The sequence below is a fragment of the Triturus cristatus genome, chromosome 6 (genome assembly GCF_964204655.1).
Source record: "Triturus cristatus chromosome 6, aTriCri1.1, whole genome shotgun sequence".
NCBI classification, from domain to species: Eukaryota; Metazoa; Chordata; class Amphibia; order Caudata; family Salamandridae; genus Triturus; species Triturus cristatus.
The window spans coordinates 1,613,784,951-1,613,809,303 of NC_140589.1; the positions used below are offsets into that span (position 1 = coordinate 1,613,784,951).

General features: G+C 46.9%; 1 protein-coding gene and 1 long non-coding RNA gene across 4 annotated transcripts in view; one reads left to right on the forward strand and one right to left on the reverse strand.

Moving 5' to 3' along the window:
* TTC7A (tetratricopeptide repeat domain 7A) overlaps window positions 1-24,353 on the reverse strand; it is a 1,536,967-nt gene that overhangs the window by 969,441 nt on the left and 543,173 nt on the right. For all 3 annotated transcript variants that reach the window (XM_085612750.1, XM_085612748.1, XM_085612749.1), the window contains exon 6: window positions 16,629-16,707. In XM_085612750.1, coding sequence (XP_085468876.1) covers window positions 16,629-16,707 — 79 coding nt within the window. The remainder of the gene's footprint in view (window positions 1-16,628; window positions 16,708-24,353) is intronic.
* Window positions 18,553-24,353, forward strand: part of LOC146821716 (uncharacterized) — a 127,032-nt gene continuing 121,231 nt past the window's right edge. Inside the window, exon 1 of the long non-coding RNA XR_014963194.1 lies at window positions 18,553-18,666. This is a non-coding gene — a long non-coding RNA (uncharacterized LOC146821716). The remainder of the gene's footprint in view (window positions 18,667-24,353) is intronic.

The following is a 24,353-nucleotide window of genomic DNA, read 5'->3' on the forward strand; positions in this document are numbered from 1 at the left end:
AAACAAGAATCTTTTGACAATACTGGAATAATTCGAGTTTAGTATCAATGCATATCAAGGAAAATGTTTTATTTCCACATTGAAATTAAAGTATTTAGCATTTGGTGACGTTATTTCGCTTTCATCAGGAAAAAGTGTTTAGCATTTGGTGACGTCATTTCGCTTTCATCAGTAAAAGGCCCTTTGCGAAATGAATTTGTCGAAATAAATTTGATAATGAAAGGTCAGTTGGTGAAAATTATAAACGTTAGGAATGCAGAAAGTGATATACAATAGGAAAGCGCACTAAAATCTTTCAGCACTTAGCAAAGATCAAGGATTTTGTTTTAGCAAATCTAAATGTCGCGGAAGTCCTGTCAGTGTTTGAGGGAGTGTGATGTTGGGTTTAGAAGGAAGTCGAGGACTGTGCATGCAAGTGGATAGCTGAAATTACCATAATTGAGCCACCTGTGAGTTTCTTCACTCAGGGGCGTAACTTAGTCAGTGAGATGTGAATCTATCCCAACTAAAAAAGCAGTGGGCTACAGAGTAGAGCGATGCATAGACCAAGATCCAAGAGGAACAGGGCCAGTACTGAGATGCATTAGGTGGGCCTCTGCCCAGGGTGGCACAGTGTGCAAAAAGACATGGGTTGGAATGCTACCCCGGGCGATTGCCACTGGTCAGACTATTCACAAATAGTCATGCCATCACCTTTTCGGTGTTTGATTGTCAGTAGTATGCCCAGAAACCTATAATTGGCACAGCTTTCCAGATCTACTACTGCCAATGTTTGTCAATTCTGAAAAGTAGTACATTTCCACCTATTCAAGGACTACTTCTCTGGTTGCAGATTTACCATTTGTTTGGTAAACCAGTCCCTTTATGGACCTAATTCATAAAGGTAACTTACACTTTTGATTAGTTTACACTTTTGATTAAGATTATTACTTTTTGGCTATTCACAAAATCTCAGTGCAAATTTACTCCAAAGTGTAACTTACATATCTCCACCAAATTGGAGGCCCTGGAGGCTATTCACTAACTTCATTTTGCAGTGCATTGTTGAGTAGTACAATAATACTAGAAACAATCTACAAAATGCTATTCACAAATTGCACTTCTAAAGTACTACTGTGAAAAAACAGTAGCACATCAAAAGAGCAGTTGGTGAATAGCATTCTGTAGTATGTTTGTACTGCTATTGTTGTACTACAAAATTTACTACAGAATACAGGTTGTGAATAGCCCCCAGGCCCTTCATGCAAATCCAACGTAGTCATGTAAACCCTAAACGTGGCCTAGATTCTTACTGTAGATAGAGCAACATTATAGTCTATTATATCAATAAGAGGTGTTTGTACGACACACACCCTGAACTCAAGTACTTAAGAATGTTCTCATGAATGACAAAGTAAAAAGAGGCTATGTGAAATGAGATGTTTGCCTAGGTCACACAATTCTAATAAGCTGTGAAGCAGGTTTTGATTCCAGGTTATCTGATTTCACATTTTGAAATGTATCCACCAGATGTGTCTCTCTGTCTCTCTCTCCTATTTCACAGCAAAGGTCACTGTTATGTCTTTTAATTTTGGCCCACAATGAAAAACCCTCAGGCTCAGGCCCTCCCGACCCAACTACCAGGGAAAGATGCATTGCTTGAGGGGTGGCACACCCCAAACACCCCCCTACCATCCCCCAAGATAACACCTCTGGCTAAACTGCGTAAAAGTTTACCACTTCTGAACAAGCGTGAGTCAACACAACTTACGTTTTGTAGTTTACAAGCCAGGGATGTATACTAATTTACTAAAGGTTTTTCAATAGCAAACAAAAAAGGACAGTGACGATGAAGAAGCAAGGGAATTTCACAAGAAAGAAACCTATGGGGCAGTCCAATGTGTCTGCAATAAGGGGACACATATATTAAATGGCTATCCTGTTCTTAAAGACATTATCACATTACGTTGTGTACCAGGGATGGGGTGTGTGTACGAAACTGGGTTACTGGTTGAGGGGGTGAAACCCTACTCAAGCAGGAACCACAATCCTTTTCATGGTGAAGTCATATGCAGACTCTAAATTAACCTGTGCTCGACCCTCACGTAGCTTCACACACAGCAGTGAGGCTTATCTCAGAGGCAATATGCACATTAGTTGAGCAACACTTCAAAAAGCAAAAAAGTGAAAACATACCACAAAAAGGATTTCACATCAGATTATAACATTAGAGTCATTGTTAATAAATAAAACAAGACCAAAAAACAAAAATCTAATCAGTAGAACTGGAGATATTAAACTTTAAAGATTTCAGTAATAATAGTGCCGAAAAAAGCACAAAGTGCCAACTGTGTCTATCTGGATGTCACGAACCAGAACAAACCCACAAGTTCAGGCCAACCGTGATGGAGCACCAGCCGGTTACAGGGACCCAGTTAGGCCCTCTGAACAAAGTAACTTAAATCCTGGTTTTGCAGAGCGTTGTGAAGGTACGCATCGAAGATGAATCATGTAGCTGAAGCGATGCGTCGGATCCAAGATGCGGTGAAGCTGCAGTGCGAGGTCCTGCGTCATCGTTGAAGATCCAATCAACAAGGCTTACCAATGCAAAGTTCGGTGTTGAGGAATCGCTGCACAGTCGCAGTCGGGCGATGTGTTGCTTCAGAGTAGCTGTGAAGCTGTGAAATGGAATCCGGCGTCATCGTAAAGGCTGCTATCAATGAGGAACCTGAGGGCCTGCACCAAGGTGGCGGTTTCAATAAGATGACGGGCTGCAAAGCGGGTCTTTGTGATAAAGAACATCTACACAGCAGCAGCAATGAGTCAGTTCTGTTGGGTTTGCACTGTGCAGCAGAGGAGATGTGTCAGTTCTGCTGGATCCACAGAGGCTTGTAGAGCACCGTAGGACGACTTCCAAGGGTTCAGGACAGGGGTGGCACCACTTGGCAGGGTAGATTCACAGATGGCAGTGTCTAGGTGCTGGCGTCAAGGTTGTTGGAGCCTTCTGTCCCTGAGACTCAAGTCAGGTCAGCCATCTAGCCCTTGGAGTCACTCTGGCGGTCCTAGGTTGAACAGATGCAGGTACAGTCCTTCTCATCCAGGCTAGAAGTGCAGCAAGCAGCAGGTCAGCATAGCAGAGCAGCACTTCTTCAGTGCAGCAGTTAGTAGAGAGGCCATCCTTTCAGCAGCGCAGCAGTCTTTCCTGGCAGAGTATACACAGGTCCAGAAGTTCCCTGAAGAATTTCTGTCTGAGGTCCAATATTTATACCTGGTGACCTTCCTCTGAAAGGTGAGAGAAGATTCTAAAGGTTTCCCTTTGATGTCCCCAGGTATCCTGCCTTTCCTGACTTGGCTCCAGACTAACTATAGGGGGTAGGCAGTCTTTTGTGTGGAGGCAGGACACAGCCTCTTCAAGTGTAAAAAAGGCTGAGCCCACCTCCGCCCTTCTATCCTGCCAGTGTTGGCCAATCCAGGCACACCTCAGCTCTCTATTGTGTGTGGCTGTCTAGGAGGGATACACAAAGCCCATCTGTCAGCTACACACCGTTATGTGTCCCAGGGATAGTCTACAGGCACTGAAAGGTTAACGCAGGACAATGGCAACTTTCTAAAAGAGGCATTTTCAAAATTGCAATTTAAAATCCCACTCTACCATAAGGGAGGATTTGTCATTAAAATGCCAAAGACACCAAACATGAACTGGTTACCTGTTCCACTCTGAAAATTACAGCTGAAGAAATGCAATAAGGTAACTCCAATATTATTCTATGGGAGAGGTTGGTCTTGCAGTAGTGAAAAAACAAATTTAAGGGCCACTTGTATGTACCTTTTTAAGGTGGCAAACAGTGTGATTAGCAGAATGGGGCTGTTTGCGACCGGTAAAAAAGGCTTTCCCAATGTACCAAACCCCAATTTGCGATTCGGTGACCTATTACCGAATCGCAAAATGGGTTAGCGATTCGCTATAAGGTAGGGGAGTGTTTAGAGCGTCCCTTCCTAATACCCAATCACATCTTTATGTAGAAAATTTTGAGACCGAAATGCAATCGCAAAACATTAACATTTTACCACCTACTTCGAGTGAACTGTGTTGTGACCTACCCAGATTGTATTTATTAAGTTTGTAGGCATAATTTCCTTTCAGATTAATAAACCAATATGCTACCTTTAATGTGGTTACTGTGCAGTTGCAGCTGGCATTGCTCGCAAGTGGGAGGGGTGGGGCAGGGGACCCGCGGGGCGTTGCAATTGCACAATAAAAATAAAAAAAACACTTATCTTGCTGCAGATGGGTCCCGCGTCTCTCCTCCTGCTCTCCTGCTTCCACTTCAGGAACAGGAAGCAGGCAGCCAGGCTCCCTCCCCTAAGCCAATCACAACGCCGCATAGTGATTGGACTGAGCACCATGCTTGAAATCAGCCGTAGCGGAGGAGCAGCCACTATTACTGTGGCTACGTGCCAATTTTGTATTGCATATGACCCATGTTTACATGTTATTTACATGTTATATACCTAGGTCCTATCGCATCAAAGGCATTGCTCCTTTTGAGGGCATGTGATATAAGGCTTCAATGGCAGACATGCTTTTAAAGTAATTCATGTGTGATATAATATTTTTTTTTTTACTGATGCACTTTCTGTGGCTTGTTACTACAGCCTTACTTAAAAGTGAAATATGCCAGTTCGGATTAACCATCTTTTCTCCATGTGCTAGAGGTGATCGCATATGTGCAGGCTTGCTGATCAGCAGTCTACAGTGAATACAGTCTAAAACAGCAGCCGAATGAACAAGTTACTTACCTTCGGTAACGATATATCTGTTAGAGACATAGATTAGTTATAGATTCCTTACCTTAGAATTAACCTCAGGCGTCAGACTGGATCCGGAGAAGGTTTTCTTCAGCAGTACCCCTTCGCGTCGAAAGGTGGCTTTGGTCGGCTCCGCGTTCGTCGTTGACGTCATGGTCGCCGGGATGATGTCGCGGTAGCTACTTAGACACCACCCTCGCGCGCTGACATCAGTTCTTTTACACGACATTACATGCCAGAAGTGCAGAGTCATGCAAGACACTGACCACTGGTGCACAAAACTAGGGCCCTGAAAGGTATTCCCTCACCCTAGAAGTAAGTTTGCAGAATGTGGAGGATGGGTGGGGCAGTAAGGAATCTATAACTAATCTACGTCTCTTACAGATATATCGTTACCGAAGGTAAGTAACTTCTTCATCTGAAAGAGGCAATTTGTTATAGATTCCTTACCTTAGAATAGATACCCCAGCAATACCAACCCCGGAGGTGGGTCTGCGAACCAAGTTCACACCAGAAAGTCTTGGACAACAGAACGGCCAAAGAAGTCGTCTCTCTGGACTTGGCTGTCCAGGCAGTAGTGTTTGGTGAACGTGTGCAGAGATGCCCCTGAAGATGTCTGACAGATGTCATTGAGGGGAACTCCCTGTCCCAAAGCAGTGGTAGCTGCCGTCACCCTGGTGGAATGGGCACGCAAGCCCACTGGAGGCTCTTCTTTGCCAAAGAGTAGCAAGCTTTAATGCACAAAACGATCCACCTAGAGATGGTCCGTTTGTGCACGTCCTGACCTTTTTTGGCGCCCATGTAGCCAAGAAAGAGCTGGTCATCCGCCCGGAATTGCTTGGTACGACCCAAATAAAAGGAAAGTGCACCTTTTGGATCCAGATAGGTGGAGCCTCTCTTCCTCCTAAGAAGGATGCAGAGGTGGAAAGAAGGTGGGCAAAGTGATGGTTTGACCAATGTGGAAAATAATAACCACCTTGGGAAGAAAGAAAGGTCTGGTTCTGAGGAGGACCTTGTCCGGATGAACAGCCAGAAAAGGAGGCTTCAAAGAAAGTGCTTGGAGCTCACTCACCCTGTGAGCAGAGGTGATGACAACCAGAAAGGCAGTCTTTTAAAGTAAGAAGTCTGAGAGGACAGTTATGAAGTGGCTGAAAGGGTACACACATAAGGTATGTAAGAACCAAGTTCAAGTCCCACTCAGGCATTACGAAAGGAACAGGAGGAAAAAGATAAGTAATGCCCCTGGAAGCGATTTACAACAGGGGACTTGAAAAGAGAAGGCTGATCAGGAAGCCTAAGAAAGGCTGAAATGGCTGAGAGATAGCCCTTAAGGGTACCCAGAGCAGAGCCCTGCTGGGCCAAAGAAAGGAGGAACAAGAGAACCTCAGAAAGAGTGGCCGAAAGGGGATCCACAGCCTTTGCTGTGCACAATGAGACAAATTTATTCGATCTGCAGGGGTATACTGTCTTAGTAGAGGGACGCCTGGCTGCCAAGATAACATCACAGACTTCGGGAGGAAGGTCAAGGCGGTCAACTGCTGCCGCTCAATCTCCACACAAGAAGATGGAGGCTGAATAGGTTCAGGTGGAGGACAGTCCCCTGCTGCTGCGACAGAAGATCCTCCCGAAGAGGCAGTCAGATCGGAGGATCTATGGCCATGTGTAACAGCCACAAGGATGACTTGGGCCCGGTCGCGCTTGATCTTCTTCAGCACTCTGGGCAGAAGTGGTATAGGCGGAAAGGCGTATAGAAGACCGCAACTCCACTCGTGATGAAAAGCGTCGCCTAGCGAGTGCTTCCTTGGAAATTCCAACACGCAGAATTACTGACATTGCGCGTTCTCTGCGGTGGCAAATAGATCTAACCAAGGCTCTTCCCACTGCTGAAAGAGACCTTGTGCCGCCTCAAAGTGAAGACGCCATTCGTGATCCATCATGCACCTGCTGCTGAGTTCGTCCGCCACAGCGTTCAGGGAACCTACCAAGTGTTGAACCACCAGGGATATGCCCTGATGTTCCAGCCATGTCCACAGACGGAGAACCTCTTGGCATAGGGTCCAAGACACCACCCCGCCCTGTTTGTTGCAGTACCACACGGCAGTGGTGTTGTCCGTGAACACCTGCACTACTCTTCCCCGGACAGAGGGAAGGATTGCTTTTAGTGCAAGACGGATCGCCCGAAACTCCAGAAGGTTGATGTGGAGCCCGGTCTAGGCCGGAGACCAGAGGCCTCTGAATTCTGCCTCCCCCATGTGACCACCCCATCCCAGAAGTGAAGCATTGGTCACCACTGTAAACTCTGGTTGAGGAAGAGAGAGGGATCTGCCGTCGACCCAATCCAGGTTTGTTAGCCACTACTGCAATTGATGTGCAGTCCCCTCCAAGATCTGGACACAATCGGACAGGTTCTCCTGATGTTGAGCCCACTGGAACTTCAGGTCCCACTGCAGAGCCCGCATATGCCATCTGGGAAGGTCCACCAGCAGGATGCAGGAGGCCATCAGGCCCAGTAGTCTGAGGGTCATCCTGACTGAAACCCGGGATAGAGACTAAAAGATTGAAATCATAGCCCAAATATCCCAGACTCACTGTGTGGGGGGAGAGACCCGAAACTGCGCAGTGTCCCGAACCGCTCCGATGAAGAGGAGCTTCTGAGAGGGAGTCAGGTGCGACTTCGGCACGTTGATGGCGAACCCCAGCGAATGCAGGATGTCGGCCATAGTCTGGAGGTCGGAGACGACAGCCTGGTGCGAGCCCGCCTTCAACAGCCAGTCGTCGAGATAGGAAAAGACTGGAACCCCTAATCTGTGCAGATGAGCTGCGACCACCGCCATCACTTTCGTTAACACTCGAGGGGCACTGGTAAGGCCAAGGGGGAGCAGGAAAACTGAAAGTGCTCGTGGCCTACCTTGAACAGTAGGTAACACCTATGGGCCAGCAGGATGGGGATGTGAAAATAGGCGCCCTGCAAGTCCAACGCTACCATTCAGTCTCCAGCGTGGAGGGCAGACAGGACCTGAGCTAACGTCAACATTTTGAACTTGATCCAAGATAGGACGCAGGCCTTTGTGCTTCTTAGGCACCAGAAAGTAGTGGGAGTAGCAACCACAACCTACTTCTGGGGCAGGAACTAGTTTGATGGCTACCATGGCTGAGAGAGCCAAAACTTCCAGTTGGAGAAGGGCCAGATGATCCACAGACATGCGATGGGGCTGAGGGGGCATGGATGGAGGGGTAGTGTCGAAGGGGAGGGATTAGCCCCTTTGGACTATTTGCAAAACCCATCTGTCCGACATGATGTTGCGCCAGAGGGGGAGGTGATGGCGAATCCTGCCACCCACTGGCGATTGGAGGCCCTGAAAGGTCGTACTAGGAGGGTTTGAAGGCTGCTGCAGAGGGGACTGTGGCGGACGGGCCCACCCGCTGGCCCCCAGAACCCCGGTGGTGGTTCCCACGACCCCAGCCACGTAGGGGCTGGACAGCTTGCACTGGCCTGTGGTTTTGAGTGGGACGTGGCGGGGCACCCCTTCCGTTGCCACGAAAGGGGCAAAAAGCAGACTGCGCAGGGCGGGCGGTGGAGAGGCCAAAGGACTTGGCCTTAGCCCGAGAGTCCTTAAAGAGCTCTAGCACGTTGGCTGCCATGTTGCCGAACAGGCAACGGCCATCAAAAGTCATGTCCATAAGAGTGTTTTGGACATCCCCTGAAAAACCAGTCCACCTCAGCCAGGCGTAGCATCGAAGGGCTACCGATGTGAAAATCGCCCTGCCTAGCAAGTCGGCGGTATCCAGTTCACACCAAATTGTAAACTTTGCTGTGCCTCTCCCCTTCGCAACTGCACGGAGAGTACTGCCTGGGCTTCCTCTGGGCAGTGGGGCAGCACTTGCGCCACCGTATCCCACACGGAGTGGGTGTAACGGCCCAACAGACATGCAGTGTTTACCGACTGCAGTCCCAAGCTGGAGGAAGAAAACATCTTCTTCCCAAGATGGTCCAGCTTTTTGGAATCCCTATCATGTGGTGCGTTAGGGAATGCGCCTTTAGATGTGGAACTTGAACCACCAAGCTCTCAGGGGTGGGGGTTGGGAGAGGAAAGTGGGGTCGGCTGGGCAGTGGCGTCGGGCAATCATCCAATCCACAGGAGCCCCTGTGTTGGGCCTGGACCAGGTACCCAAACGGATGTCGGTGAGGGCTTCATTAAACAGTAGCAGAGGCTCCGAAGAGCTCGCTGCCCGTTGAAGCACCTCTGTCAGGAGGTTAGTCCTGATTGCCACCGTAGGGAGCTCGAGGTTGAGAGCCTCGGTCACCCTACGCAACACCACAGTGTAAGACGCTCCCTCCTCCGTAGTCACAGTAGGAGGAGGCAACATTCCAAGGTCTGGTGAGGTATCGAGACAACTGGCTTCCCCCAGTTCCTCTCCCCCAGGTCCTCCTCACCCTCCTCTGGCTGCCAATCTGGTCTCACAGAGCCAGGGTAGAACAGAGGCAGAAAAGTACCAGTCGGCGCCGGATCCGGCATCGGTCGACACCCAGTATGGATCCGTGTCCACATCGGGGTGGAGGCCGGGGTCGACGGTGGACACAACTGGCGTCGGCTGCGGACATGGTGCCGGTGGAATCTGCGCCGGGGGAGGTGTTACAAGGTCGACCGGTGCCGATCCGGATCCATGCCTGGATCCAAGGGAGCCCTGCGATGCCGGGGCCGGAGCACCAGCGTCGAAGGCCCAGGGTCCCCAACCGAGTCCGCGGGGCCTGAGGGTGGCCAGCAGAGTCAGGCTGCCCAAAGATGGCATGCATCGCTTCATAAAAGGTGCGAAGCAGGGCAGGAGTCGCTCTGGGTCCTGGGATGGGGGAAAAACTCGGAGTCGACCCTTGGGGCTCTGCACACGGAGCCGTGGGAGGGGCACCACCTGTATTCCTCATTGCGTCAGCTGACCGACGGGGAGAAGTCGAAGAGCGATGGTGCCTCTTCGACTACTTTTTGGGCTTCGACTTCCCTGAGGCCAGTGAAGACTTTGAAGAAGATTGGTGGTGGTGGCTCCGCAACCGGTCCCTCGACCTCCCACGCGACCGGGACCTCGAACGGCACAAAGCCGACTGCCGGGCCTCAAGAAGCTTTCGAGACTGCTGCCGCAAAGACTTTGTTTTCATGGTCCAGCAGTCGGAGCACGACTTGGGGTCGTGGTCGCGCTCCAGGCAAAACAGGCACACACGGTGTAGATCCGTCACTGACATCAGACTGCTGCAGGAGCCGCAAGCCTTAAAACCGGGCAACCCTGACGTGCACCAGGAGCCAAACTCAAAATCTATGTCGACAAAATTTGGCAAAAAGTCAGTCAAAAAGTGACTAGAGGTACCGCTCTCTCCGGATCTGCGCTGGCTGGCGCGGAAAAAGAAAGAACTGACGTCAGCGAGCAAGGGCAGCATCTAACTAGCTACCGCGACATCATCCCGGTGACCATGACGAACGCAGAGCTGACCGACGCCACCTTTCAACATGCAAAGGTACTGCTGACGAAAAAATTCTCCAGATCTAGTTTGACGCCTGGGGGTAATTCTAAGGTAAGGAGTCTATAACTAATTGTCTCTTTCAGATAGTTTATTCACTTGTGCTCTGCTAATTCTAGGACCCATGTGAGAAAAGCATATGTCTCTAGGTGAGGCAGAAGCATTGTTTAATATTCCTATCTCATTCATTACCTATAAAAGGCAATGAGAGCAGCACCAGGATTGGTTAAGGGAGTTGGCTGAGCCCCTGCTGGAGCAAGAAGATCAGGACCAGCAAGGACGTGTAGCCAGATAAATTACTTTTTTTTATTTATGCATTTAGTTTTCTGTCCCGTTATTTACTGTTCTTTTTTCGGGCCACGTTATGCATCATGTATGTTTTATTTTTATTTTTACACCAGCGGCGTTTTGCCAACCCCACCACTCCCCATAGCTGGCAGACGTCACAGCCTTGTCCAAATGTCCACTGTACACCTCCTTTCGTTTCCCTATCTTACCCCTTCCGAGAAGATTCTACAGTTCTTCATACGATGGAAAGTATACTTGGGAGCCAGGGTGGCAAATGAAAAGCTACGCACACACACTCACAATCTCAAGCCTTCGGCTGAGAAGCCATCCTCGGTTTGAACATTTCATGCAAGCTCAGACTGCTGAGCCTCGACTCAAGTTTCCAAAATCTTTCAAGTTCTGAGAAAAAAGACTTGCCAAATTTATAGTAAGCCTGCAGGCTCAGGTTAGGGCGTCCAAACGCAGTGTGATATATGGTGATAAGGCTTTCAATAAAGTTCCTCAAATGTTTTTAATAATCATGAAATAAGTTCAGCAGCAGCAACTGCCGGATCGGGCTGAGGCAACGCTGCCATGACATCAAACCTGCCCCCAGCACAGCATGAACCAAGCACTCACATATCGACTTCTTTTGGTAAGTAAACACATTCCCCTGAATAGCAAGGACATTTTAATTTTTGTCGATATACACTTCTGGCACATCATAAATTGTCATGTAAATAAGACCTGAAATCCTGTAAGCTGGCAGTCGTGGTTTTAGAAGAACTGAGTTTCTGTAACTTCAGGATACATTGGCCAGAAAATGACTGCTAACCTACCTAAGGAACCAGAGCATGCTTATCGTAATAAGCGCAGGGTCCCTACGCCATGAGGAGCCAGACCTGGCTATTCCATAAAAAAGAAACATCATGCAGAGGTGGATTCTGCTCGAGGGAGAGGGGCGTCAGCCTCCCGCTACGCCTCCTGCGCAAGAAAAATAAAATGGCAATGAAAATATTTCATTGCCATTTTATGTTTCCTACATGCGCACTGCAGCAGCAAGCCGAATCTGAGCCCATAGACATATGAGGTGTGTCCGACAGGAGCAGTGGCTGGCTGGATGCTTCAAAGTGCAAATGTCACTTTGGCCGGCTGTCTTGCGCTGGCTAAAGTGACATGCGCACTTTGAAGTTCTCCACTCAGCTGTCTTAGACAGTTGGGTGGAGACCAAGCACAGGCCTACAGGGTCTGAAGTAGCGCCCAGCCAGCCCATTCCATCCAATCCAGGTGTTTCTCACATGCTGGTTAACAGCATGAGAGCAGCGTCTCGATTGCTATGGGGAATTGGACTGCAGATTCAGAAGTGGAACACCAAGGATGACGGAGGACGTGCCACTGAGGGTAAATACTATTTATTTTATTTAAAAAGTTCTTCTAGTTTCTTTTTGTTTACTTTTGGAGGGAGGGGTGTTTTGTTTTGGCCTTTTGGAGGCGGAGGTATTTTAACTTGAGCGTTTGGTGGGGGGTGTGGTTTAATTTGGGGTTTTGAAGGGAGGGAGTGTATTATTTTGTGTTTTGGGTGAAGTGGTGAGGCACTTCACTCGCCCACCACTTTCAAAGGGTACCAACTGCCCCTGGAATCATGCAGGGACTCTGAGGCCTATGTTTGCCATAGAAAAGTGAAAGTGCAAATCTTTGCATGTATATTTCTGTTGACTGAAACCTAGGCCTGGTTGAAAGTTGTGCTCGTTCACAATATAGACCAGAGTTCTGTTTATTCATTTGCTTCAAAATTAGGGCAGGAATTTATCTCTCATATTGAACGTCGACAATACTTTCCTTATTTACCAATCCCCAGTTGGCTTGCAAAGACAATTGAATGCATTTAGAAAATATTGTGCTGTAAACAAATTCAAAATAAATGTTTCCAAAACAAAAGTCATGGTTTTCACTAAAAACCTGATGTAGAATACATCTCCGAAATTGTGACTAAATAGTGAGCAACTTGAATCTGTGAAAGAACAAACGCATCTTGGTATAGGTTTTACAAGTAATGTGTATTTTAATAGCCACATTGACTGATTAAAACAAAGGGGCACAAAAATCAAGGTAATCATTTGCGATTATCAAATAGCGAATTTAAAGCTTTTGCTATTTGCTAATCACAAATGCCTATGCATGAAGGATTCACAATTAATCTTGCGAATCCTTAACATTCCCATTCATTCCTATGTGTCTACTGGCCCATAGGAATGAACGGGAATGCATTCGCAATTTGCGATTATCAAATTGGTAATCGCCATTTGCGAATGAAAATCCAAGAGTGCCTGGGGGTCTAAGGTCCCCCTGAGGCGCCCCAAAAAGGTAAGTATGCATTTTCCAATGCATGCACAAATTACCATCAACTTAAAATTGATGGTAGTGAGCGTTTCCTAAATGCACAGCAGTCGCATTTAGGAAATGCTACATGCATCTCAAATAGGGAATCACAAATTGCGATTCCCTAAATGCATTCGCAAAATAGCTAATCGCAAAAAAAATTGTGATGACCTATTTTGTGAATGCATTAACCCCGGGTGTAGTGGGCATAGCGGGACTACGCGGAGGGTCACGGAGTTGAGAACAAACTTCATGGAACTCTGTGGAGCTTTGCTACGCCACTCCCCTCACACCCCCTATTAACAACTGCATAAAACTCACGAGAAATGTACATGCGCAGTTTCCCCAGAGACGGCGATGAAGAGGAGAGCTGCCTGGGGACACCCCAGCCAAGGCAAGTGGTTTTTATTTACTTTAAAAGTAGTTCTATTTCAGTTTTAAGCAATTGTTAATAGTGGGGTGGGAGGCAGGGCTGCCAACTCCGCTCTGCCGCGGAGTGTGTGGAGATTTGCCTACTCCGCGTTCTCTGCAGAACGCGGAGTAGGCAAATCTCAGCACACTCCGCGGGCGGAGCAGAGGTCCCTGCCTGGTGTTAACATGCATCAGAAAAGGCATTTTTCCAGTCGCAAACAGGCTGATTGTGCGAATTGGCCCGTTTGCGACCGGTAAAATGCTTGATGCATGTGCCCCAAAGAGTCTAGAGGTCATATGTATCCCTGGGGCGTAAGTCTGTGTAAGTCCTAAAGGAGACCTAAGCCCTGAAAATAGTAAATCTTTTATTATATGGTAATTAGATCCTGGAGGAGAAATCCTTCTGCCTCATCCAAAAAGTGAAAACAAATATTTGGAAGAAGCGGCATGGTCTCCCGAGGGGGACAGTTAACAGTGCATGAGGGCTTGAATTAGGCTCAATTGCTTCGAGTTCAGATATTACCAGTGATCAATAAATGATTGGCTCAGCTTTGTTAAGTCAGAAGAGGGGTCTTTGCATCATACAGTTGGAGTCTTGGCATACCCTATTTTGTCTTGACTACATGGATGAAATAATGAAGCCATCAGACAAAAGAGTTTTTGGGAAAAAGTTAAGACAGCAATTGAAATAGGAAAAACCAAATAAAAAGTATGGTTAAAGAGGCTGCATTAAGGAGAGGTCTGGAGGACTGTATAGGACGAAATTAGTTGGAACACTTGCGGCATACTGACTAGAGGGAAAATACAAGCATCATTAAACACATTAAAACAAGGAGGTGAATGTTGAAGCTGAGGCTGGGTCAAATTCCTGCATTTTTATTTCGGAGCAGGAACGCTATTGGTGCTTGCAAGGGGCCCTCAGAAGCTGCAGTGTATCCCTTCTGCAACACCGGACCTGCATCATTTTTACACCCGTTACTATTTCGTAAATCTTGTTTTACAAAGAAAGCTGCATACACTTCAGAAGATCAGAGAACCGCATATTCGCCGTGTCACAGAGCTAATGTGTTATAATAATGAAATGCGAAAATGTGAAGCTATGTTTCAAGCTGGGGACATTCTTAGACAGGGCTCTAGAAAGAAATTCTCAAAAAGGAACACATCACCTGATGGCTGCTTATGATGGTGGGGAAACTTGGGGGTCTGTGATGATTAATGCAGCAATGACCCCTAGGCATTGTTCAATATTTTAAGCATACGTTTTTTGTTAGCAAATTCTTGTAAATCTCTATGTTTTTATGTCGGGTGTTCTATTTTAAGTGGTATTACTGCACTTTAATCGAGGGTGTATTCCTACCTTTGGTCCTGGCTTTGCACTTTAATTCCTGTAAATCACTTTATTTGCCACTTTCCCCAATATAATGGGGTTTCCTGCATTGTATTTCATGAAAATAGACATCACTGCTCCTATACAAGCCATTGTAGCATTAGTGAAAGGCAACAAAAACTATTCAGGACAGTGTGAGGCATTAATAACGGGAGCAGATCTGGCTTCTTACAGAAAGATGTGCACATGCCCGGGAAATGGTGGATCCGTGAAGACAGTAATCTAGATAATTTTTAATGACAACCCAGAAGTAGTGCTGAATTTGTGCCAGTGGTTGCTGCGTGCGGCACTGGCACTTATTTCATATCACCAGCACATTCTCAGGGCAGTCCACTACATGGTGGTGCCGTCAGTCTAATTTTTTTTTAAAAGCACATGAGCAAAGTGGTTACCAATGGAATATACAATTACAAAAGTAATAATACCAGGGAGCACAGGCCAGTCTTACAGATTTTGGTCACCTAGGATAGTCCAAACTGTTACCTTTGTAAGACTGTAATAGTTAAGTATGTGTTGTTGGTACTCGCATTTGGCAGCGCTGTCAGGGACTGTAGAGTTTGGTGCAAACTGCAGTGATCTCCTGAGAAGACTGTTGAGCCTTCAAACTTATCATGTTATAAATTAGGCACTGTCCAGAACTTACCAGCACTTGCACAGCGGTTCAGCGCTGTCTCTGATGTGTGAGCAAAGTTCTGCATTCTCTTTTTCTTTCCCCTGTAGTAGGGATGAGGAGAAAGCTGGGGTGTCTATGTGCCAAAATCTGAGAAAGTAAAGTCGGACACCCGACCGTCAGCAGATGTGACGGCAGGGACAGAGCATCAAGACCACAAGCACAAGATCACGCAACCCCTAGGAGCGTCAGGCAAAACGTCTGAGCTTTCCTTGAGATGTGTGACTGAGCGCTCCATGGCATGCATCAAACCCAGGCTGCTTCTCTCTACTATCCTCCTGCAAAGCATTTGTCATTGCCAATGTATGTGCTACGGAGGTGGAGGACCTACCGCCCCGTAGACATAAGTAAAGGGCATAAGGAGCATGGATGCTCCTTCAGAGCAGGGTCATGCAGTGAGGGCATCTAGTTGTAGAGCCCCAAAGCCCTAATGAGCAAGTCACAACTGGAAACAATACATGAAAACTATAACCAGTGCTTAATTTGTATTAAGTAAGGGCCAGGCACTAATATATTCCCCAGGAGGCCACCGCAGCTCACACTACACGCTGCTGCCTCCTGCTCCACCAAATGCCCGTTCTAGTGCTACCTTCTAACCATCACACTCAAACACGCGTCACATTTTGGACCATTGCAAGTTACATCATGCTGGGAGGATGGCATTGACCCGGCTGGTTTCATTATGTTATTAAAGTATATGAAATTGTAAAAGAGTCTGCAGATTTTTTTTAAACACCACAATGTGGTGGACTGTCGTAAATAGGTGCTGGTGCACTAGCAAATACCTCCACAAATTAAGCACTGAGAGCAGGAATCAGCAGGGTTCATTTCACAGGTATGCCAACAAATGATTTGAGTTTCTACAGAAGTGCGTGCAATAGGAATAGTTGGATTGGCTGGGTCACCTGCCATTCGTGACACTTTGCCAATGAAGGAGAGGTTCTTGGGCAGGACGGTCGAGTCTATTTATAGTTATTTTTGTCTTTTTCTAACACTGTTCCTTAATATTTGGCCCCTTCAACCATTGACAAAGGCACTTGTGTCACTAAAGCATCAAGAGTACAGCACTCGTCTACAATAGATAACTATGGCAAATGTGTCAAATGTGACAACAGTCACCTGCCTTAGTATATTACTACCTGAGCCCTATGAGGCAGACTGTGGCAGCTTCAATATATCTAAAAAGGAGGAAATGTATAACTGTGTGCATGTATAGTTACCATTTTAAAGGTTTGAGTTGCTTTAGTTTCCACAATTCTTAAGACATCCCGAAGCTCCTTCATTCCTTTCAAAATGTTCCTATAAAAGAGAACACAATGTTACACTTGTAAAAAAGGTTTTATTGCAGAGCTATCAATTCAAAACTAGAACAAACCTCAAACGTTTAATGATGGTTATCAAATATGTGAAAATGCAAAGAAAAGTGGAACTGAGAACCTCCAAAGTTGGGGCAAGATTTACAAAGAACTGATTCTAAAAATTGGTGCAAATTAAGCAACGACTTTTTGCAATGTGATTCTGATTTTGTAAACCAACCTTTGTACTGCCAGGTCAGGTTACACAATCTCTATTTTGGAGTGAGAAGCAATTGGACCAAGCTCATGAGTACTTATGAGGTAGTTTCCAAATTGTTATTCACTCCGATTGGATGACACAGGGATGGTGGCCTGCTGTGGTCAGCAAACCCTTACGTCAGCAATCACATTTAAACAAAATATTTTTTTAAATATAAAATGCAGCTTACTTTCCTTAATGAAAACGGACCTGCATTTAAGATTTTTTTTATTTTTTTTAAACCTTTATTTCGGTGTTGCAGGGTCCTCTGGACAATTTCCCTCATTCAAACACATTCATTTACTGAGGGAAAAGGGTCCCACGAGGACCCCTTCCGATTTGCGAAATGGTTACCATCTCCTTTGAAGATCGGTGACCTACCAGTGTTTCGCACCTGAAATTGCAGTGGTAGAAAATTGTTACCTAGTTTTCCAAATCACATTTTGAAAGGCGAGCCCTAAATACTCCCCTTCCAAATTGGAATTCGGTATGCATTTTTAAATCCATTTTGCGATTTGGTAAACAATTAACAAACTGCAAAATTGATTTAGTACATTTGAAAAAGCCACGTACGTTGTGAGTGCTAACTGGCTTGGTACAGCTGGCGCCTAGACTCGTTCCACTTCAGTTCAGAGGCAAGCTCAAAACTCGCATCCTCGATACATTTCTGAACTCTAGTGAACATGTCCAACCTTTCTCTACCGTGGCAAGCATGCGCCACGCAGGCGCGCAACACCCATTGGGCTCACCGGGCTTCAGCGCCCCCCTCCCCCACGTCATGTGTGTCAGCCCGGCTGAGACAGCCTCGCGGGCTGGCGTCCGTCTAATTGCAGCCGCACCCGAGTACTTCACAGGTCTTTAAAAGACCATTTACTCGTTAATGAGGCTTTTGTTGCGTTTTCGCCCCTTCTTACAGCCACTCTGCCTATATCTGGAAGACTTAGCCCCCCCCCCGAAATCTTTTTCAGCCCCCCGACAAATTTGGCTCTAGTTGCCCGCCTGGTGCCACGCATCCATACATTTATTTTCAACGAGGGGCCACGAAGCTCTTGAGACTTTCTCTTCAATGATTAATTCTATGCACGTTACACCCTGCATGCGATTACACCAAATGACGTCGTATGTAATCGCCGTGTTTAGCGATCCTCGTGCAGATGACCCTGCCCCTTGCACCGTGTACCCCCTCTGCTGACCCAAATCCTTCAGTGTGAATGCAGTTGTTGATGTGAACGCACAGAGCCTGTATTCATTGGCACAGCATGTCCACGTCTCAGGTCATCTGCAGTCGGAAGCGATCAAGGGCAGCGATGTCTGCCGTGGACGTTGACCCGAGCGAGTGGACAGAGCGCCCAGTGGCCCGACAGTGACGCGGACATCAATCCAAACTGAAATGATGCTGTTTGGAGTATGTCAGCTCTGGTTAACCAGAGGCTTCTCTCGCAAACATTGATGACTAGCTAAACAAGGGCACATTGATTGTGTGTGTGTGTGTTTTTGCAGGGCAGCGGGGGCGGGGCCTGTGTGCACAAACGATCTATTGAGTTGCTCCACTAAATGGAGGCTGGATGAGCGCCCCGTCCAGGGTGCGGTCATTTGCAGCGGTGGAAACTCACGCTTCACAGACCCTGCAGACAAAGAGGACATTAAGCCATGCTTGACTCGGCCGGATGTCTGTATCTAACTGATAACTCATCTCCAAATAAGGTAGCAACTCTAAGAGGTTAATCATTATTATTTTTGCCTAACGTTTGCAAATCCAGAATGCTTCCGACAAAATAAAATAAATCCGCTATTTCCGGGAGTCAAGAAATATTTCAGTTGCACAATGTTCTTTAGCTATCCCTATTGCAGGCGAGGTTGAGAGTTTGAGAGCCGCGGTGCCTTTACATATAGTATGGAATCTGTAGCAGATAATATTGCATTCATGGCGTAGCGATCATTACAGCTATATTTTAGAGTGCACGAGGTTTCATCTTATATTTTAAAATGAGATCAAAAGTTACAGTGATGAAACCTGAAAGAGCTCCAATGAACAAGGGAGGGCGATAGGGTGACGCGAACCACTGTGCACCAATGGCTCTGCACTCAGAGCACGTGCCCTCAAGCCGGCGACCCAAAAGAGAATGTATGAGTGTTCCTTAAAAGACAGGAGACTGTAAACGGCAGAGGCGCAACTAGAGCCAAATTGGGGGGGGGGGGGGGGCTGAGAAAAATTTTCGGGGGGGGCTGAACTTTAAGCAATAGGCAGAGTGGAGCTGCAGGGGCTCTTAGAAGGGGTGAAACAACAGCGAGGCCTCATTAACATGCAAATGGTCTTTTAAAGACCTGTGAAGTGCTCGGCCGCGGCTGTGTGTGTGCCCGGGAAGGTGTCTCATCCCGGGCTGCCACACACGACGGGGGGGGGGGGCTGAAGCCCTGTGAGTCCAATGGGTGTTGCGCGCCTGGTAAACGGCATTGTTATTGGACAGCTGCTGGTCAACGTCAGCCTAGGGCGGCGTTGGCTTCCCAATGCAGTACTCACTGTACTTCAATGATAATGTAAGATTGTTAAAATGTGGCCTAACGGCTAGAGCGGCCCACATTGAATCTGGGGGACCAGATTCGAGTCTGGAGAACCAGATTCGAGTCTGGAGGGAGGCTGAAACATCCTGTGATTCTGGGCTAATCACTTAATCTCTCGTGCCTAAAAAAGAATGAGTCCCTCTGTAATGCAACTAGTGCTCAGGAAAAGCGCCCTGATAACTTCGGGTGGAATTCGCGCTATCTAAAACTGCACAATGAAAAAAGGCAATGGTCCCATAGACTTTCACCACCTTTCCTACTGTCTCTCTCATAAAGACGAGAATCCACACATTACGGAGGCATGCAGGTACGTGGCTGAGGAGGGTTTGCAGTTTCGGCATTTAGCAGAGGCTGACCTTGGAGGGCCCGACCAAATACTCTTTTTACTCGAGTCCTTCAACAATAAATACTTATAGAGAATGGAGTGTGAGAATGTTTCCCCAGGAGTATACAATTGAATGTTGAAGCAACACTGCTGTGCCCTCCCGGCTCCTCTGGTCGCCATTAGCGTGGCTGGCTGTACTGTTTGCTTATATGATGTCAGGCCCGTTATCCAGTGTCTGCATGACCCGTGCACTTAGGCCATGGGTACTCACAAACTTTCTCTCGGGGGCCACATTTACACTGTGGTTTGTGGCCGAGGGCCGCACCTGTAGGGGCGGGGTCAGTGGGGGGTGGGGCTAAAGAAAAAAAACCGTGACCATGAAGTCAAACACAGGCCCCTGCAGTGGACGCATTAGTCCACTGAGCTACCAGACCCAGCATACACACACATCTGTCTCTGTCTGTCCCTGTCTGTGTGCCTCTGTGTGTGTGTGTGTGTGTCTGTCACTGTGTGTCTCTGTCTCTGTGTAGGTCTCTGCCTCTGTGTGTGTGATGTGTGTCTCTCTGTGTGTTTGTGTGTCTCCGTCTCTGTGTGTCTCTGTCCGTGTGTGTCTCTGTGTGTTTCTGTGTGGCTGTCTGTGTCTCTGTCTGTGTGTGTCCGTGTGTGTGTGTCTGTGTGTGTGTTTCTCTGTGTGTGTTTCTCTGTCTCTGTCTACGTGTGTCTCTGTCACAGTATCAGTGTCTGTCTGTGTGTGTGTGTCTGTCTCTCTGTCTGTGTGCCTATGTGTGTGTGTGTCTGTGTGTGTGTGTGTGTGTCTCTCTGTTTGCCTCTGTGTGTGCGTCTCTGTGTGTGTGTCTCTCTGTCTCCGTGTGTCTATCTCTGTGGGTGGAGTAGAGGCTGTGGGAGAAGAGGAGGTAGAAGAGGATGTCGTCAACACGAAACAGGAAGCTTCCCAAAAGGCCCTTTGAAGGTCAGCTGTGAAAACGCTTACGACTGACTTTTAAAAGGCCTTTTAGGAAGCTTTCCAACTGTGCCATGTGAGAGGTCGCACACGCCGACAGTAAACACAGAAGATGGCTGCAGGAGCATACGTATGAAGTAATGTGTTGAATTTGAGTCTATGCATCTATATGTAAATATGACAGCTGTCCACTGAAACTAATAATAGTACAACTTCAGGAAAGCCTAAACCCTACACATGATATACGGTGGAGGGCAAGTTACACAAACCTACTGGAATAAAAGGATCAATTGGAGAAAAGACTGATGATTAACCAGCGACACTGGACTTTAACAATCTCCTATTGTATATTTAAATTGGGTAAAAGACTAGTGAATGGAAGAGAAAGGAAGAATGCTCCTGTGTGGATAAAATATATAATTAACAGCCTCTTGAGAATAAAGGATTTGGCTGGTGTTAAATTGAAAACAATGTTACAAATGTTTGCCAACACGTTCTTCAATAAATGTGGAATTAAGAGCGTCACATACAGAAACACACATGAATTAAGAGCATCACATACAGAAAGGCACATACAGAGGAAAGATGAATGTAAGTGTGGTAGTTTGCTTAATAGAGCAGAGGAGCTAGTACCAAGAAGGGATCTGCGTCCCAGAGCGGCTGCATGCAACAACACGTTTACAACAACCGCCAATGCCCTTGGTGCTTGCGTTTCAAGGACAGCGGCGCATGCAGTGAGACTAAGGGGGTAGCAAAGAGCCAGCACATAACCCTGCTTCCACAGCTCCATCTCTCGCCATATTCAGCTACTTAGAACATATTTAGGTGCGGAGGGCCCCACTTCGTCCCACCCCGTAACAAATAAAACATTCAGCATGTGCGGCAACATCACATTTCCCAGGTTAACTGGCTGGACTACAAGAGTGCTATGGTAACGGAAACATTATAGCACAAAGATTTAACGTTTGTAGAGCAAGGGTTCACTTTGCTCTTGCTTCACTTTTTTTCTAATTTTACATAATAGCAGGAAGGCGGGCACTAGCACCAGTGGCAGTTCCTCCGCAATGGCGGAGGTGCGTCACCCCACTGCCTGGCGCAGAGCCAGCAACCGAAAAATAAACCTGTGCTCTAGCATCGTTTTATTTGACGTTTGCTGGCTCTGAGCCAGCTTGTGCATGGAGGGGTGGGGCATGGGAGGGGGGAGAAGGAGTGCTTGTGCATTCCCTAAGTATGCATATGTGTTTGGCCGGCTGTCTCAGGCTGACCAAAACACACATGTGCACTTCGGTTTCTCCAGCTGGCTGCATTCAGAAGCCGGGCTGGAGAAACCCCGCCGACTCCATGAAACTGAGTGGAGAGTTTTTCCCGCCCGCTCAGGCCAATCCCTGCGCTGCTCTGCAGCAGGGGGAATGGATGGGAGTCTGTCCCAGGGGCTGCTGGGACCAGGAAGAAGCCAGCTGGAGTGACGCGATGCAGGGGCGGCCGACGGCATCGGGTACATTTAAAAAAAAAATATTCTTATGAACAGGCCCCCCCACATGCCCACCACCCTTTGTAAGTGGCGGTCGCCACTGCTTAGCGTCCATGATGTCAAGCATTGGCAGGTTCGGCGTTAGACCCTTCAGTCCGGCCTCTGGCCTTGCACTTTCCATACTGGTTCATATTGAGATACATTAGGGTACTCCAGTATTGGTGCTGAGGGCAGAATCCATGCTATATGTACAGGCTAGCCACCAGAATGAAAAGTACATACTACAAATCTAAAGGGAAATTGTTTTCAAAGAAAATCTAATATGGCTCCTTGGCCAATCTAGGTTACATAAACTCCAAAGTTAAATTCAATTTTTTTTTAAATCAAACCAACACATTATAACTCATAGTGCATGTTTGCGTGTTTTCGTGCGTAGTCCATCATATCTTAAGAAAGGAGTGCATGCATTCAGCTATAAAGAATACGGATTCCTTAGGTCAACAGAACATATAAACGTTCCTTCGCTAAGCCTATGCGTTTAGAGGGTTACCCTTCTTATATAAAAAATACCCTTAATGTTAAGTGCACCCATGAAATTGAATGTATCAATAGGAATGTGTTCTACTAACTTACGGAGAGCAATCAGCCAGCAGTGTAAAGCATATGGCCACAACAATGTATTACAGAACACTGCTCAAAAGCATTGCCACATTAGTTTTGCATTTACACAAAATAAAACCAGACTGGAAACCCCAGATTTAAATAAAAACATTTAGTAAAGAGAAAACCTCTCAATTGGAAGCTAGATGACTATCTTAAATTCTTGAGAGACGTTTTTCATTAAAACTAGTACAGAGAAGAAACATAGACTGAAGGGGCAGGTGGGTTATGGTGGAGCCTTAGGGACCAACTGGGCAGAAGAAATTGGTAAAATACTGACAACTACACCAATGTCTGTGCACAGCTTGATGAATATCAATATATATTTTTTCTGTCTCTGTGTCACTGAGATCAAGGTTTTGCTGAAAAACTCAATGTCTGGCTTTTTGAAACATTTTTGAAATTGTAGGGATCACTTAACGACTTCATCCGAGTCTGAAGAGTGGACTCTGGAGCATCCTTGAGTGTTTAGAGTAACTTGGACGAGAAGTCAAATCCTGGCTCATGGGAACTGGGTGAAGGGCGCGACCAGGTACAGCATAACACAGTTGGTACAGTGTCTACTCTCTGCAAATGCACAGGGGTCCTGCACGCAGATGGGTCTATCACCATCAGGACACTTAAGGCAAAGTGGAGATGAATATGCCTTTCCTTTTACACAGTGCCAGTGTGTCTGGGCCTGTTTGCCAGGCCATAGCTGCCATAGATATCACACCACCAGAGGATCAGAGTGAAAACAATTAGAAGCTGGGGAACAAGTCAAGAAGAATAGATGGATTTCCTAATGCTTAGAATTTCTTCTCTATTGAACGTGACTGTAAGCAATGTGTTTAGACATGTAGCACTGCAGGGTGATATTGGCACTGTGGCAGTTACTCATTTACTACCCTGACAGTATGTAGTAACGGCTTTCACCAAGGGCTTCTCCTGCTGCAGAGCACTGTTTTCATTAATTGTGTCTGTCTCCCGCTCCCGCCTTGGAAGCCAGTAGTTCAGCAGGATGAGCAGAGAACAGTGGCAATCACAGACATAGTGACAGGTCCACAGTCAGGCAGGCAGTGTGTGCCTTTCAATGCTCCCACTGCCATGCAAGAGGGAGTCTTGAAACTGCCACCAGCCAATATCACCTCCAATGTACCTGCATTTGGTATGGTATGGTATTCATAAAGCCCACATTCAACCCCGAGGGTATATCCCTGTGCTAGACCAAGATCTGACACGAGTAAAGAGCAAATAACAACAAGTTACTTACCTTCGGTAATGATGTATCTGTAGGAGACATATGCTATGAATTTCCCCCAGGCGTCAGTCTGTATCCGGAGATGTTTTATTCAGCAATACTCTTGCGCGTTGGTAGATGGTGTTGGTCAACGCCGCATCAATCGTCGATGTCGTGGTCGCCGGGATGATGT